This window comes from Anarhichas minor, unplaced genomic scaffold (assembly GCF_050575085.1).
Source record: "Anarhichas minor isolate MPS153535 unplaced genomic scaffold, ASM5057508v1 ptg000018l, whole genome shotgun sequence".
Lineage (NCBI taxonomy): Eukaryota > Metazoa > Chordata > Actinopteri > Perciformes > Anarhichadidae > Anarhichas > Anarhichas minor.
In genome coordinates this window covers 8,211,869-8,228,798 of record NW_027466464.1, presented here as the reverse complement: position 1 = coordinate 8,228,798, position 16,930 = coordinate 8,211,869, and the positions used below count along the sequence as shown (strand labels likewise).

The following is a 16,930-nucleotide window of genomic DNA, read 5'->3' as shown; positions in this document are numbered from 1 at the left end:
AAAGGTCTGTCCCAAAGTGAGGCCCGGCCAAAATGTCCACACACACACACATTGGTTGATAACATTATCTAAAGGGAGCTTGTGTGTGTGTGTGTGTGTGTGTGTGTGTGTGTGTGTGTGTGTGTGTGTGTGTGTGTGTGTGTGTGTGTGTGTGTGTGTGTGTGTGTGTGTGTGTGTGTGTGTGTGTGTGTGTGTGTGTGTGTGTGTGTGTGTGTGTGTGTGTGTGTGTGTGTGTGTGTGTGTGTGTGTGTGTGTGTGTGTGTGTGTGTGTGTGTGTGTGTGTGTGTGTGTCATAGATGGCAGCCCAAGAAATGTGACCTATCCGTGGTGGTGCAGCTGTCATTCCTAACCTGAGGGAGTTGAAGCAGTGAGATGAGAGAGAGAGAGAGAGATATAACATGAGCTGCTGTAAGTACCAAAAAGCTCAAAAGTTTTTTTTTTTTGAAGTACTCAAATGTAGTTACTGAAACGACACTAGAGCAGAAGGCCTGAGTGGATGACCTTTAAGAAGAAGGATCTCAGTCTCAGCAGTCTTCAGCAGTGTTGAAGCTGTTGAAAGGGACCATGGCAGCGGCTGCTAATGCTACATGATCTCGGGTGGACTTACACCTCCAGCCCGAGCTCGCTAAAGGACACGTAGAGACGCGGGCTTTAGCAAATGATTTGAGATGAAATATTTTGCTCCATGGATCTTGTTACCTTAACTTTGACTTTGCGGGGATGTCCAAAGGGATTCCTTTCATCTTTGATGGCAAAAGTGAGGTAAGATGCATTTCTTTCTTTTATTGGGTAAAGTCTATTTTAAGCAACTCTTTTGGATCAGCGTATTAGCGGGACATCATAAATTAGCATATGCAGCAAATCCAAATGCTGATGTTTGCTTTGATCAGTAATTATGCTGTTCTGTGTATTGCCATTTTGAATGATTATTACATTTCCCCCCCTAAATATTACTAAAAGAATGATAATAATTGCAGGAAGTCCCAAAGCCAACAAACATGGGGCCCATGTGAGCTCTTCTTCTGATGCGGTGCTCCCATCAGGAAAAGAGACAGGGACATCTTGACTTTTAGCCCTCAGTATGGATCAAACTCCAAAAAAATCTAGATCATACACTTCCCATAATTCACTTATGACTATATCTATTTTTTTTTAATTCCATATCCCCAGTTTGCCACTCAAGTTTTGTTAAACATTTGTTGTCACGAAGCCAAAGCTGTGATACCGGGGTAATGCCACTTGAGTATTTTTCTTAGAGTTGGCGTCTCAACCCTTTACTGAACGTAGAATGTCTTGTTTTATTAAGCGTTTTGCCCACCAATGATGCCATTTTTATGGACAGGAAGTCATTATTCACAGAACTGTAAAAGGTTGCTTTTCATAACAATGTATACAAATATGTGTTGTTACACATTGACCAGCAAACTAAACATAACTGCGATGTCATTTTAATGGATGTGCTCTGGTCATTACAGTCCCCCAGTGCAACAGACCGGGTCAAACATCCTCTGCACTCCCCGTGAGACATCAGAGGCCATGGAGTCTTTTAGAAGAGGCCATCAATAACTGCCGCTGATCTCGATAACACAATCAATTACCAGGTAAAAAGCCCATAAAGAAGTCTGACAGAAATCAAGATGGCAGAAGGCCCCGGATCCAGTCCCAGTCTCAAGAGGCCCAAACTCACCAAGGACCAGATTTCTCCAGATGAACCGACGCCGCCAGTTTTCATCCGCAAACTCCGTAAAGCAGCAGTAGGAACAAGTTGTGATATCCGACTGAGGGTGTCGGTAGCAGGATCTCCCAAACCTTTGCTGACGTGGTACCACAACGATGAGCCACTCCCTCCATCTGAAGCCCAGGACTCGGGCGGGCTGTGGATTCGGGACTGCCGCATGAGCGACGCGGGCTTGTATACTTGCGTGGCGACCAATGAGCTGGGAGAAGCAAGCTGCAGTGCTGTCTTGGCCATTATGGACCTCGGTGAAGGTAATCGCAAGCAACTGAGACTTTTCTTTCACAGGAAGACGTTTTCATTTCATTCCAGGGGAGGAGAGTCACCTGCAGAGGCTTTCTATTTGCTGCACAGCTGACTCTTTGGTTGTTGTTTGTTGTGTTTACAGAGCTGAGGAAGTTGGGATTTGTGCAGCTGGTAAAAACATTCCTACTATGATATGTTGTATCTAATTTAAGCCAGGAAATATGGGAACATCCCATAAGCCTCTCGAAAAACGGGTCCGCGCAGGTAATAAAAGAAATCTGCCCCATGCATCACAAGGCTACTTTATATGCTAAGAGTCTGTTGTTATCATTTAATCATAAAATAATTAGGTTAAAAAATGTAATATTCAGCAAATATGATTATTTTATGATTATTTATAATTAAATTAGGCTACCAGGTAGATTGCACTGTGGCCGATTCAATTCATCTAGAGATAACAAGCAGAGACCCGTCTGGAAAGGCTGTAGTGTCTTGCACTGTAGCATGATGGCTTTGAATGGATTGTCTATTATTTCCCGGTTTATCTCGTCGCCTCTGCCTTGCAGAAATAAGGATGGCCTTCGTCAGTGAAGCTTCTGTGGCTTTTTTTTAAGCTCAACTCTCTATGCTAACTAGCTGTAGCATAATCATACGCCAGAGCCCTGTATGTCTCACATGGACCTATTTCTCATAGTTTCAGTGTATCAGTGTCTTTGCGGTGGATCTGACTCTATTCTTTCGTATGTGATATGCATGTTATACGCACTACAGTTGCATTGGGTTACAGTCTTCTGAAACTGCAGTCAAGTACAACCAAACCTCCGATTAAATTGGGTGGAGATTTTGTAAAGGGCCTAATAAACAGAAAATGTTTTAAGAGCTGGCTCGTCAAATGCATTTACAAGGATATTACCGTCACAGCTGTTGATATAAGTACTCCTGACCAGCATCCATTTCAATGACAGATTCCCATGCGTGGAATACGGAATTAAACGCTCCTTGTTTTGCCGGCTGGATTTGATCCTGTTCTCGCTGCCTTGGCCTGTGGAGAAAGTTGACAGTTGAGCTCACATGTCACCAGCTCTCACACTATGAGCTGGCACACATTGTTCAGCTGGCCCATCACTCAGCACCTCTCTGTCTCGCTCTCCTAGTTTTGATCTTCTCACTACAATCTAGCGTTAGTTTCTACTTTTTGACCTCTCTGTTCCTCATCATTTTTGCTCTTTGTTTCTTTTCATCTGTCACTCATTGTCTCTTCTTTTGTCTCTCTCTCGCTGTGAACTTCAGCTTGATTGAAGTTATGAATTAGATTTATCCTACGACGCTAAAAGACGGCACAGATCGCATGTATTTCTTTCTTAATCCCTTTTTGGTCTCTCTCTCTCTGTGTCCAGAGCTGCATGTTAAGCTTGACTTAACTGTTGTGAAACCTACTGGAGACTTCATCCTCCAAAGGCTTGACCTAAAAACAAAAACCTCCTCCTCTTGCCCACGAAAATCCTGGAACAATAAAAAATATATAAGACTTTGGCAGTCAGGCCTTGCATAGCTGCGAAACTTAAATATTTAATTTTCAGTCTTATGCATTGAATAGACCTGGGAATTGTGTATGTAATGTATGAGGGATTTAATATGTAAGGCATGACATTTTAACTGTCAGCAGTTGGAACTGAAAATAATTACTTATCAAGGCTCGTGGCTTGCTTTAACCAAGACTTAAAAACAGCACTGTCTCTTTGTTTCTTGTTTAACTTTTGGTCGATTAATGTTACTATTTACATGAATGGCAAAAGGCTGCAAAACAACATGTTTTTTTTCTCCACTACGTCCTCGTTTTTATCCATTTTCTGGATCATAGCTGTCTTACTATCTCTCTGACCTCTGACATCTGACATCTGACCTCTGCCTCTCTCTCTCTCTCTCTCTCTCTCTCTCTCTCTCTCTCTCTCTCTCTCTCTCTCTCTCTCTCCTCGTGGTTATTTATGGCCTGGTATGTGCCGTGCTGGCCGGAGGGCTCGTGCTCCAGTGATGTGTGGATGCCGCCGGCCCCGTCTCCGATTGCACCAGCAGACATCACAGATAATTATAGCATCACCACGGTCAAGACGCGGCACTGTCACTCTCAATCACTGCCAGGGTGATAAAAGAGAGACTGGGTGGGTGTGCTGCGGCGGGGGGAGGGGGGGTGCATGTGTATTTGTGTGGGTGTCTGTTGTGCGGTTAGCTTTTAAGCATCACTGAATTAGCCAGACAGACAGACAGTCGGGTCTGTCACTTTAAGATATCACCCTGAGCGATCAGACCAACCAGAAGCCACAGTAGTGCTGTGTCACAAGTCTAGACCACTTTACTGACGTCACCCTCTGGTGTATAGCTTTTGATTAACCCACTGTCAGGCATCTGAGGGCCGGGAAAGCTTCATGCAAGCTCTGAGGAAGAAGCAAAGCATTTTAAGCTAAAGCAGATTATTGTCATATTGTGACGCAGGGCCATGAATGTCCCAGACAGGACTTGCAATTAGTCATAAGATAATATCCGAGAGATCTTTGTTGAACCTATTTAAAGCAGTGGTTTCCAGCCTGTGGGTCTGGACAACATAACAAGATAGGAGAGCAGAAAAAAAGCAGCCGGGCAGTTTTCAAAAACCCGTAGATGTATGCATCCTCTTCATTTTAGGGGGTCTGTGGAGGCTGAAATCTTCCCCACCGAGAGAAGGCCGGAGAGCACGCTCCACTGTTTTACAGTAGAGTTGCTTCTTAATAAATCTACCCTAAACTGGTTTACAATTAAAATGTATTTAATCCTACTGAAGCTTATACAATTACAGAATGAAGTACACTACTAACAGAATGTATAATATATGATCCGCGCGGAAAAGCTATTCACTCGCGACTCAGCCTGGAAACACAGATGTTTCCAGGCTGAGAGCCGAGAAGAAAAAGAGTGAATTCCTTTCCAGCACTTCCCCTTACAGTTTGAAATCCCCTCCCTTTTGTCCATCTTAATTCCTATTGGCTAATTTCGGTTGCCTCCTCCTGGCGTCAGGCTTCCGAAAACCCTCGCGCGGGCACAACCTGCAAATGTCTGTCTAGAAGTCTGACTTTCCCTTGGCTATTCTTCACAGTTTAATACATTCAATGACTGTCTTTTATGGCTTAACACTTCTATGATAAACATTCTATATAAAGATATGGATTTGCAACTTTTGGCAAAAACTTCACAAGTTTCACAAACAGATATAAAGGTGCTACTAAGATACACTTCTAACTACAAATCACTTCTACAATTATGAATCTTCTAATTATGTATTCCAAAACACTTCTAATTATGATTTCTTAATTATGAATCATTAAACACTTCTATTATGATTTCTTAAAACACTTCTAAACCCAAATTTCCTACAGGTCACGTGCCGAAACAGGTGGGAAACACATCCCGAAGGCAATCAAATCATTTCAGACCTGTCTATGCTTATATGTTCTTTGTTTTGTGTCGCTGACATCACAATGGTGTGATTAACGGTTTAAATGTGTTAGGGAAGTGTTGGACGTTGTGGATGGATGGATTTGAGGAAGTTGTTGGGTTGAGCTGGTCTAGACACGTGTAGTGGGAGAGTCGGTGTACGGGACCGGATTTAGGTGTTCTGTCACCCGTTCCCATAAGAGATGGCTTAGAGAATAAAAATATGTGTTGATGATGCAAGGATGAATGTAGGGAGTAAGGGATGCAGTGTAAAGATGAAGGAGGGGAGGGTGGGCAAACAGACCTTTACCTCATTCAAGGCTTCAGGTTTTTTTCTTCGCTGTCTGAAATAGACGCACCTCTCTTTGACTGGTGTCCCTGTAACTGTCCCATTGTCCCATAATGTATGTGCAGTTGTAGGCTGTCCTTAATGGTGTATAACAAGATGTCTGCATTGTACTCGAGATTGAAAACTCCCTGCCGCCCAAGCAGAGTGACCCACAGAGGACATCAAAGGTTGTCCGGTTTCTGTGTCGTGGTGTGTTTAATCTCCTGCTCTGACTGCGGGGGCAGGCTCTCTGAAAGGGGGTGCAAAGGGAAAGTACACTACAACTGGAGGGGTTGTACTATGCAGGACTGGAAATAGACTGCAGTCAAAGTTAGGGAGGACTGGGGGAAGACAGGGAGAGGGCAAAAAAGACAGACATGGGCTCAGGAAGATAACGTTTAAAAGGTCCAGCAGCCATCTTAAGACGGCACCTCCATGCCCGGCCAATTTCTCATTTCATGCTGCAAGGGAAGCCATTTTAAAGATATTAAGAGAAGACGAAACTGGGAGAAATAGGCCTGTTGGAGTCATGTTGAGAAAGTTCCCTTGTTGAAGGTGGTGTGTCTCAATGGAAAGGCCCCGTTGGAAGTCTTGTACACAGAGGAGAAGATCTTTGGGGCAGAAGTAGCCAGCTAGTCGTTTTTTAAAGGAACATACAGAGGAAGACGATGTTGCGGAAGGAGCTGCTTGATGCACGGAGAGCTTTGAGGAATGCTGGGGAAGGTGTGCGTGGGCCGAGAAGCAAGAAGCAGAGAGGTGAGTGGGAGCCGGCATCAATACAAAATATGTACTACGATAGCAGTAAGAGAAGGATCACACCGCGGCAAATGCATACTCGACTAAGTGGAACAGCTGAAATGGAAATGAAAACAAGGTCATGCACTTGAGGCTGCTGCTTAATTGGATTCAGTATGTGTGTGTCTTCTGCACCTCGTCCTGCTCTGCAAAGCTCCAGCTACGCGGGGATAATACTTTTCACTGCAGGCGATATATGGCTGCCCACAAACACTCAAGTTATCTGTTGTTTTCGCTCAAACATTTAAGAAGGAAACTACAGAAATCCCCTTAAAGGCCCCTTCACATGATCAAATGTAAACAAAGGGGTCGTCCCACCCCCGAAGTCCAGATAACAAGATTTGAAATTAGACTCCCCAAACTAATTTACAGGTGTATAAATACATGGACTACCAAGCTTGCAATTCCAAGGGCTATAAATGAGATATTTAATAGTTTTATATCTGCAAATGTGTTGCAGTTGAACCAACGGTCAATGTCTGTTATAGATGACACATAGCACGGCATTCCTGCTCTCACCATTTCTTACTGACCCAGTCTGTCTTACATTGGCATCCTGGAGCAGAAATACTCCATCGCTGCTTGATGATTTCACATTCTCTAAATGTTATGTTGAAGTGGATTAAGCGTACGTTGCAATTAATTCCGTTCTCCGTTCTCGTGGGGCAGCTGAGGCAACATGTGAGGGTAAAGCCAGTGCTGTTTCCCTGGTGCTTGGTCTGGCAAAAAATTGTGTTTGTGTTCCATCCCGCTGGTGCACAGTCATTCACAGGAACCCTCAGGGATTCGGTGAGGATTAGTTGGTAGGATCGGGTTGCAGTGTGACTGTCGACATTGGCCATATCTGCCTCTGAAGGGTTTTGGGGGGCAAATAAAGAAGCATCATGGAGTTTTAAGAACATACTCATTTTTGAGCATGGGTTTCAATCAGGAGAGACAAGTGAATCAAGAAAATATAATTGTTATTGTTATAGGCAGATTTTCTCAGAGGATTCTTCAGCGTAGCTCTTTTCCATACAGAAGACTGGTTACAAAGTGGACGTGCATGATATGGAAGGTCTGGTGGGATGTGAGAAACAGATTGATCACAGTGTGATGTAACAGCAGCAGGATCTGTTCTCCGCTGCGGAGAGATTCTGCCAGACTTGCTGCTGATAAAGCTACATGCCTGGAAGGCATCCATCAAGGCCGGCTCCACAGAAAGCAGCCTCTGTCACAAAATCAATGGGTTTCCGTGAAGTCTGCTTACTATATTGTTGTCTTAAGATAATTGAACCACAGCGCGCTCTGAATTTCACCTGTCCAAAATGTTTTTAACGCTCATTCAGTGTAAACGATTTCTCCATCTGTTTTGAGACCGCAGGAGCCAAATTGTGCAGCCGTCGGGCGGGCTGCTTCAACAGAGCGGTTCAAATGTGACTCTTGAAATGAGATGCATGTGATTTGTTTGCGCAGGCATCTCTGATGCATGTTGGACGTCAATAATGAGGATCGGCTTCTGTCTGTCTGTGTATACTGCAGGTTTGAGAGGTGCAGAGGAAAATGTGGCCTCCTGAGCCGTCAAACAAAACCAGATTCAGAGTAAGATAGATGACACGCACCAATAAAATCTAATTATCTTGTCTCAATGGCTGATGCTTTATGATATTCCAGCCAGAGATTGGTGGAAGCTGAGTCGTTGTGGATTTTAGTGAGCATAAAAAACACTGCCCCATGAGAGATATTTCCAAGCAAATGGAAGCTTCACGACCGTATCTGCCCTCTGATTGGGTGACGGTCATGGAATCTTGTGTTATGATGAGCCTATTGATCCGGCTGCCTTTGAACTGTTGCTTGGGGGTGTATCCCATATCATGCATAGAGCACTGGTATTGATTGCTGCACTTTCTGCCAGACCGAATGCCTCTCAATGATGGAGGAGGAGTGCGAGGCGGGCGAGGGCGGATAGAGGGAGGTTTGTTAAAGTACCAAGTGAAAATCCACTGCATCTATGTTTGTGTTCAGTGAGAAAGAAAGACTATTTCAACTTAAATCTAGATGGGGATGCCTTTAGGATAAAAAGATATTAAAAAAACATATACAGCTGGGTGATTATCGTGAAAATAAAGGAGGAAGAGGAAAAAGGGATAATGACCAGAATTAAAATCATTCACGGAGCAACTCGTGATTCATGGCAGGAGTAAATCTCCCATATTGATTCTGTGTTTACAAGGTCATAAACAGTAACATGCCTCACTTTAACGACGCTAAAAAGCACATTGTTCAGCGGAGCTAGTCAGGGAAAGAAGGGCAGTCCTGAAGTGTGGACATGGACTCGGGGCGGCTAGTTAGAGATCAGGGTCTGCCTGTAATTATTTTTAGATTTGTTTGATGGAGGTGGTGTGGGGAGCACAGATGTGTCTGAAAGAACAATTAACGGGTGTCAGAGTGTGTTTCAGAGACGGAGGCTTGAAGGACGGTGGGAGGCGGTTCATATTCTCGTCACGTTTTTCTCCATAAATCAGACATCCTGAAGGAGAGTGTTTTATAATACAAAGGCCTCTATGGAGAAATCAGTAGTATACCAATAATGGTTTATTGAGATGAAAATATGCCAGCCATATCAACTACAATCTGTTACTGTGTCTAACATTGTATATGGCACACAGTATATCTTGGTTTTGTTGTTGGTTAGACAAAAAGATGTTGCAATGGGCTGTGGAAAATAAGCATTTTGCTTTATTTTATTCATCATTTAATAGACTACAAGATTAATCCACAGTGGAAATGATTCTTGTTTTGAGGCTGTGGCTGCTTGTTATGTACCTGGAATAAGTAACATCCATCATGCTGTAATCCAGAAGGGGAACGTGTTTGCTCTAAATAGCCTTCGGCGGTTTGAGGCGGGGGGTAACCTTCACCCTATCACTGGTTAAAGCTAACAGACATGGTCTATAGATACATAATTGTGGGTTTTGTGGGGAGGAAAACAAAGAATATAGGAGAATAGACTGAGAGGTACAGGGTGTAAGAATGAAGTAAGGAGTTGTTTTTGTTTGTATTCAAGAGGAAATAGAGATATATTTCACAAACCCTCCCCCCTCTTTACCATCTAGACATTTCATCCCCTCTCTCCAGTCATCTATGCCTCTTTCTCCTCTGCTTTGCCTCCTCCCTCGTGAATCTTTTCCCCACCAACCTCGTCTCTCGCTCTTGCCTCTCCATCTCTTCCCTTTGTCCACGTCTCTCTCTCCCTCTTTCTTCTCTCTCTCCCTCTTTCTTCTCTCTCTGACTCTTTCTTTTGCCTCAATCTGTCTCTTTGTCGCTCGCATCTTTCCCTCCTGCCGCTCATAAGAAACATGCTCTGTTGAAGCCAGTTGTTTTCTCTTTATACATTTTTTGTCCCACCTCCTCCTCCTCTTCCTCTTATTCACCACTCTCATCACCGCTCAAGAACAGCACACCCCTTATGCTCAGACTTCCAACCCCCACCTCCTCTTGCACTGAGAGTGCTCTCGATCGAGGCAGAGAGGGGCGGGGTGGGGTGGGGGGGTTGGACAAACCAGCTGAGAATTGCCTCGTCTACGTCACAGAGAGACGCTGTTCACATCAGCGGATACACGCTCAGACATAAAGACACCTGGCTCCGGCTGATTTGCATCTTGTCTCTCTTTCTCCCCGTCTTGCTGCCAGACTGGAGAGTAAACACACCCACGCACAAAAGGCGGCTCAATCCCGTTTTTTGAATCTTTATTTCATTATTTATTTTTGATGATGCCACACCCTGGGCTTATTCGGGTTGTGGGGAGGTTTTTGTGAGCTCATGCCACAGGTAATCTCGCACGCTTGACGGGACGCACTACTTGAAGAGATGAAGAAAATCTGGTCCAAGAAGAGATTTCAGGTGAGTTTGCTCCTTTTTATGGAAAAAAATGAATGCATTTAATGATTGTGATGTAAAGCTATATCCAGGTTGTTTTTTATAGAGATTATTGGTTTACATATTGGGATGTCATGCCACACCCTTTACCTGATAAATAAGACACAAATGTGCTGATTTGTAACAGATAACTGTGGTAAAAGAAACATTTTAGGAAAATTTTCTGGGGAATATATTGTTTACAACCGAGCACCACTGGGGGAAAAGCCAAAAGAGTGAAAGTATGGATACCCTGTTTTCCACTTTCGTTGTCTGTTATCTGTCAAAAACAATTGAGGGCAAATCAGGACAACGTGGCAAAGGTCAGCTCAGGAAATCTCCGGTTGCCAGGTAGAAAAAATGAATCTAAGTGCATGAAAATCATCTCTTAAGACCGTCACACAGACACGGAAAAAAAAGCACAACAATCCACTTACGACTTCTGCTGTACCCGCTTTTTGTGTTGTGAAATATGTATCCCGCCTTGCAAGTCGTGGCAGTTTTGTTGTATAAATAATTAATTGTTAGAACAGGTTTCCCAAATTGGTAGCAGATGAGAAGTGTGTCAGTAGGCTACACTCCATGGAGACACGAGAATCAGGGCAGCCAGTCAGAAAGGCTCCGAAGTGAGCAAAGCTCAGGATGAAGCTGAGTTCTGATGGCGCTCTGGCTCCCCTCAATTCTGCATCAGTATCAAACCCTTGAGACCTGTTCTTTCGCTTCCAGCAGCCGATCTGTGAGAATAATGCCGGTAGGATTTGGATTATACCCAGTGAATATTTTTGAAGAATTTGCCAAATGTAGCCATTTCAAACGGATGCAGTTTGTGGCTGGCTTTTGCTGATATGATTGCCTTGAGGCCATAACAATGGAGATCACGACATGAATGGAAGCTTCTAGTGGAGTCAAACAGCAGTTACCACCAGGCAACAGTTAATCAAATTGCCTGACACTCAAAAAAAGAAAAGAAGATGAACCAATGGTTGAGTGCGCAGCAGACGTGAGGGGAAATGAGTGTGAAATGAGTCATTTAATTTCACACTTTTGCTACTTTAGCTTTCCATCTGCTGCGAAGCAGTGAGTCACTCTGAGGAGGTCTGCTCGGTGCTGATTGACAGACTGTCCAAGAAGCAGTTCCACCAACTGCTTTATCAGCAGGGACACTCGCTGGAAGAATGGCCTGGAGAGTTTGTCAGATATTTATCATTTTAGGGATTCATCTGTGATTATAGATATGGCCGGGGCGAAGATTCAATATTCTCCATTTATCAACTCTCAGCTGAATTTTTATCCTGATATGATCATATCATCCTCTAGTGCTTCAGACGTCTGTTTTCTAGATTCAGGTCTTCAAACGAAATTAGATTAAAAAAACTAAGAAATGTAGTTATTGAAGTTTTCTTTGACTGACACTTAAGTGGAAAAATATTCACTGCATTCAGACCAACCGACAACACCAAATGAATAAGCAGTTGTCATTTTTCTTAGCTTTTCTTTGTCTTTTCTCATAATAAACCAAATACATTTTTGGACTGTTGGTCAGACAAAACTAGACATTTGAAGAGTGGACTTTGTGAGGGCCATGTTTTTTTGGAGAAAGCTCCAAAAACGGGTGGATCTTTTGGTTTGTGGATTATTTTTGTGACGCATCAGGAATACACCAGTAGATGCCATTATGATATCTAACGTTTCTTGCCATGCAGTTTCCATACAGTCAACTCTAGATGTGTGCACATTTCTTCGTCCACATTGGTGATTTCTAAGCGGCGACAAATTCTACTACGAATCCAGCATGTTTAAAGTTATCACACCTTCTACTTAGAGTTTAGGGTGTGACAACAACAGTGCTTTTGGGCAAAAGGGACCTTTGCAGTTTTCACTCTGGTGTTTTGTGTATAACTGAATCTTTGGCTGTGTTTGCTGCTGAATAATACATTGTACTTTGTATCTTGTTTCAGAGAACTGGGCATTCCACGAGGACATTTGGCAGATTTACCCATGGTGTGTTGTCAGTATAAGCTTCACACCCAATCTACTCTATTCTATCGGTTGTTTCTGTTAGAAATCTGTAGGGTTATGATTTTCTCCGGCCTTTTTTTTCTGTATTGTCTTTAGCCTTCGACAGCATCTGCTTCACTTTGATTTATTCTCCTCATAACGCTTTTATATATGAAAGTTGCTGTTGTAGAACATCTAAATTGCTTTATTGTATTTATATGTTTTTACTGCTTACGAGAGTGGGTTTTATTGTTGTACATCCACCCCCACAAAGCAATATTTTTGTAATCACGCTGTTGCCTCTCTGCATAAAATGCTCGAGTGAATAATATGTGGCCTCGATGATTTATGTTATAATATTTGTTCAATCCGCCATCAAGCCAAACCAGAGGCTCGCTGTACTCTCCTCCAAATCATATTTACATTTCAATACAATCCATGCAAGGTGATATATACATTCCCTCATAATTACATAGCTGAGTCGATTCCCCGCGCCCGCTGTGCAAGCTATTTGACACAGATGGGTGGATCTACATACCCACTCCCAGGAAGTAGCGCTCCTGTAATGAGTTGATGGTGATTTTGTTCCTACTACTCTGGCTCTCTCATCATTAGGCAGAGCTTCTGGAATTATCTAATCAGGATCTGACTTGATGTGAGGCGCAATGAGCTGCAACCTATTTTGCGGTTGTCTTCGTCCTCCTTCGCCAGCTCTCTAACCAGTAAACGTATCTGTCAGCCACCCAGCAGTTTGGCTGCTGACTTTTTAGACTCTAATGGGTACGAAGAGGATTGGTCGTGTGGGTGAGAGAGATGCTGGTTTCCATAGTAACGGTGCTCTCCCGTCTGCCCTCTCTTGCTGCCACTATGGAAGTGAAGTTTTCCGCTCCTGCCGAAAGCAAAGCTATGGTAAACCTGCCTGTCTTGATTCATCTTTCTCTCTCTCTCTTCTTCCTCCCATCCATCCCCGTTTGACTTCATCCGTTCACCCCGCTGACGTGATCTCAGCCACAGAGATGTGGTTTACATGTGACCCTACTGTCTCTGTGCTTTCTGTTTCTCTCCGTCCACTTCCCTTCATTGTGTTTTCTTCCCTCGAGAGATCAGTGCTCCGTAATATTTCATTTGTCTACATCTGTATTTGTTCCTTATATAATCGAGACCACGATCAAATGTTGTCCCCCGTCCGTCTTTTGTTACATTTTTGTGATTTCAGTTGCTGTGACTATCTGCCATTTATTGTCATTTTCACTTCATGTCGTTTCACTGATACGGAGCCTTTGAAACGGTTACACAGTAATCATCTCATAATTATGCCATCGAGACACATTTTTGTTTGGTTTGGAGTCATGATGTAAAAAGAAAATTTTTAATACCCGCTTCTCTGTCATTTTCTTAATATTTGTGCTATTTTTAGGCTTCATTAAGAGGTACTGTGTTTTAGAAGGGTGCTAGCAATAATTTTAGCAGGTGACATATTTATAGAAACAATAGAAATAAGAGGAACAAAGCGTTCAGTCTAACGAAGGAAACTAAGCTCAGCCTGCTGTATTCTTACCAAAGTCAAATGGCTCCAGACCCGAGGAGAGAGCATCCATACATACCCCTCCCTCCATGTATCAGCCATGTATTTTTGTGAACCACAGCTGGCTTCATGTCACACTCCAGCTTCAACCCATTTTATTTCCCTCTGGGGGCCCTCCGCGGCTCCTTTCAAGGCGCCATCAAACTCTGTGCCGCTAAGCAAATGTGAAATGTCATTTTCACCGAGACTCCGTTGTTGTCTTCAGCCTCCTCTTCTCCTCCACCTCAGTTTCTCTTTCCTGAATTTCCACCGTCTTCCTCCATCTTAACTCATCATTGTGCTCTACTTCCCGTTGTTTCAGACTCTGAGAACACAGAGGATGAGACCACAGAACCCCAGATGGAAACCAAAGAAGGGCCCGGGAGGCACCAAGACAAGGCTGGACGGAGAGGACCTTCAGGTATTTCATCTAAAGCACGGCATGCACATATTCACTAGCTCCTCAAACCTTATTTATAGTCTATATGATTCAACATCGCTGCCAAATACACACTTACAAAATTGTGATTCAATGCGGTTTGATAGATTTAACAGAGGGTGGTTATCAGCTTGGCCCGAAACATGCGTTGGATAAAATCCGATATGGCAGAATGCATGAATCCCTCTTGGTGTGATGCAACAGTGTGACACACTGCCCTAGTTTCAGCAAGGAACCTGTCTCAGGTCTGGATCTCACTACGAGGCTCCACAGGGGACATGCAGCGTAGGAAACTGATAAGAATGAGGTTGAAGCGAATGGAAACAATTATTTTACTATTGTGTGTACATTTAGTTTGGATAGAGCTGTGATGGAGCTACTTGTATGAGTCAAAGCGTAAAACATTTGCTTCTTGCAGCTGTGAGGATTTGCAACTTTCTCTGTTTTGTATCTTATTTTCTGTAACAACATATATTTAATACAACAGCAGATTAATCAATAATGAAGTTAGTTGCAGCCCTGCGGTTTTTCATATTCTTCGATAGTTCTGTAATTGCAGTCTAAAGGTTTGGTCACCCTTCCACAGGTCTTTCATTAAATGGCTTCCCTGTCAGTGTGAGTTCAGATGACTCCAGCAGATCTTCAAGTCTCAACTCTGACATTTAGCATTTTCTGCCAACAGAAGCAAAGTCATGATGCGTCTTGTATTTAAAAATGGAGGAGCCATTGTATAGCGTGGTGTCCCATCAACCCTTTTGTTCTAATATGACACTTAAGCCAAATCTAATTAAGCCTAAAGACCTCATTTCATTTTTTTACAAGAAAGGGGCCAACTATTGATTCACTTACTCGTGATCTCTTAATGCAATTGTCTAGAAATGCAAATGTAAAACGATTTCAATGGAAGACGTTTCCAAGTTATAACCTAATGAGTCTGTTCCTGTCAGCGTTACACAGGTCAAAAGAATTCCTGAAAGAGTCTTTACTCATTTGCTGAAGTGGTGTTGGGGGACTGGCGTCCCAGAACCTGCATGCCCCCACTGCTCGCTCCCAGCCCGGCAACAGGACGTCTGAATATAGATCAGAAATATTGACACCCTTCTCCTCCACCGGGAAGACATTTTATATTCTTCTGTCGCTGTTTGCACTTTCTAAGCGTTCGTGTCGGCGGGCTGACTACGCCCTCATCACGTCCCTCCAGAGACGAGCAACAAAAAACGAAGAATAGAAAGAGCATATCAAATGAGGGAGGGATGAGGTGATGCATCATTTGCTATCTTCTATTGGAACTGATTCTGGCTGCCTCAGCTGCATACAAAAACCAGAATGCCACCTCGTTAAACATTTCTGCAGGAGATTCAGTTTTGTGTCCAGAAGGATCTTGTTTAGAATCCAGCGGACAAACAAGACAAGATTCTTTGTGAAAATGATGTGTCCATTAGTGTCAAAACGCGGCACTAAAAGCTTGTTCTGCTGTTCTGCCTTCCGAGTAAAAATGAAAGCTTCTGCAGAGAAAAGAAAACTGGATTTTGAAGCTCAATATGTCAAGGCTTTGAAGTGTGTAATATATTCCTCAGTGGCCCCCCTGAACGATTTTTTTTTGCTGTAAGAGGAACTGATATAGTTTGTTGATTGTGGCGCTGAGTCACTATCATTTGTATTTGCAGTCTGTCGTTTTACATCCCCGACACCATCGCTGTTTCAAGGTTTCCGTCGTTAACTGAAGATGCTGACCGCTCTTTCTTTTCGCTGCCAAAGCATTTCTGTCTCCTTTGCTCATCACTAAAATGTCAATCATTACCTGATTTGCAACGGGGGAGGATCTCTTTAAGTGTTGCACGCTCTGTTCTGTTTCATTTCCTGTTTCCTAGCGATCAATAGTCTTGATCCATCCTGCCCTTTTTATGCTTAGTGCATGTTCCTGCACTCCGCTTTACGTCAGTATCATTTTCTACCAACTCAGGATTCTTGCTCTTTGTATTGCTGAATCGTTCAGTTAATTAATTACATTCTTTTTGGGATATAGTATGGCAATAATACATAATACAGACAATTGGCCCCCTTCTTGTCCATGCTTTCTTATACATTTTATGCTTCTTCCTTTTTTTTTTAAACCCTCACAAACGCACCATTTACTCCTGTTTAAGTAACTAACCCACACTAACTCCTTTCTCTCTCTCTCTCTCTCTCTCTCCTCCCTCCAGGTGAGGGAGGTGGGATGATGGACTATAACCCAGACCCTTCAGATCGCAGGGCCACCCTCCCTGGTGCCTATGACCCTGTGGTGGAGCGAGAGCTCCGCGCCCTGGGCTCCCGCCCTCCGGGGCTCCACTTGGACCCCACAAACCCTGCCAGGCAAGCTCTCGGTGGGGCTCCCACTGAGGGGGCCCCCCCTGTCCGTCACCTGGGTGTGGAACCGCTGATCCGGGCGTCTCACGCTAACCTGGCACGGCCTGTTCAGG

General features: G+C 43.6%; 1 protein-coding gene across 1 annotated transcript in view; it reads left to right on the top strand.

Annotated features, from left to right (window-relative positions):
• The first annotated feature begins 263 nt into the window (after positions 1-263).
• LOC142952744 (striated muscle preferentially expressed protein kinase-like) overlaps positions 264-16,930 on the top strand; it is a 40,725-nt gene continuing 24,058 nt past the window's right edge. The window contains exons 1-3 of the mRNA XM_076094647.1: positions 264-1,989; positions 14,352-14,450; positions 16,673-16,823. Coding sequence (XP_075950762.1) covers positions 1,638-1,989; positions 14,352-14,450; positions 16,673-16,823 — 602 coding nt within the window. The 5' untranslated portion in view covers positions 264-1,637. The remainder of the gene's footprint in view (positions 1,990-14,351; positions 14,451-16,672; positions 16,824-16,930) is intronic.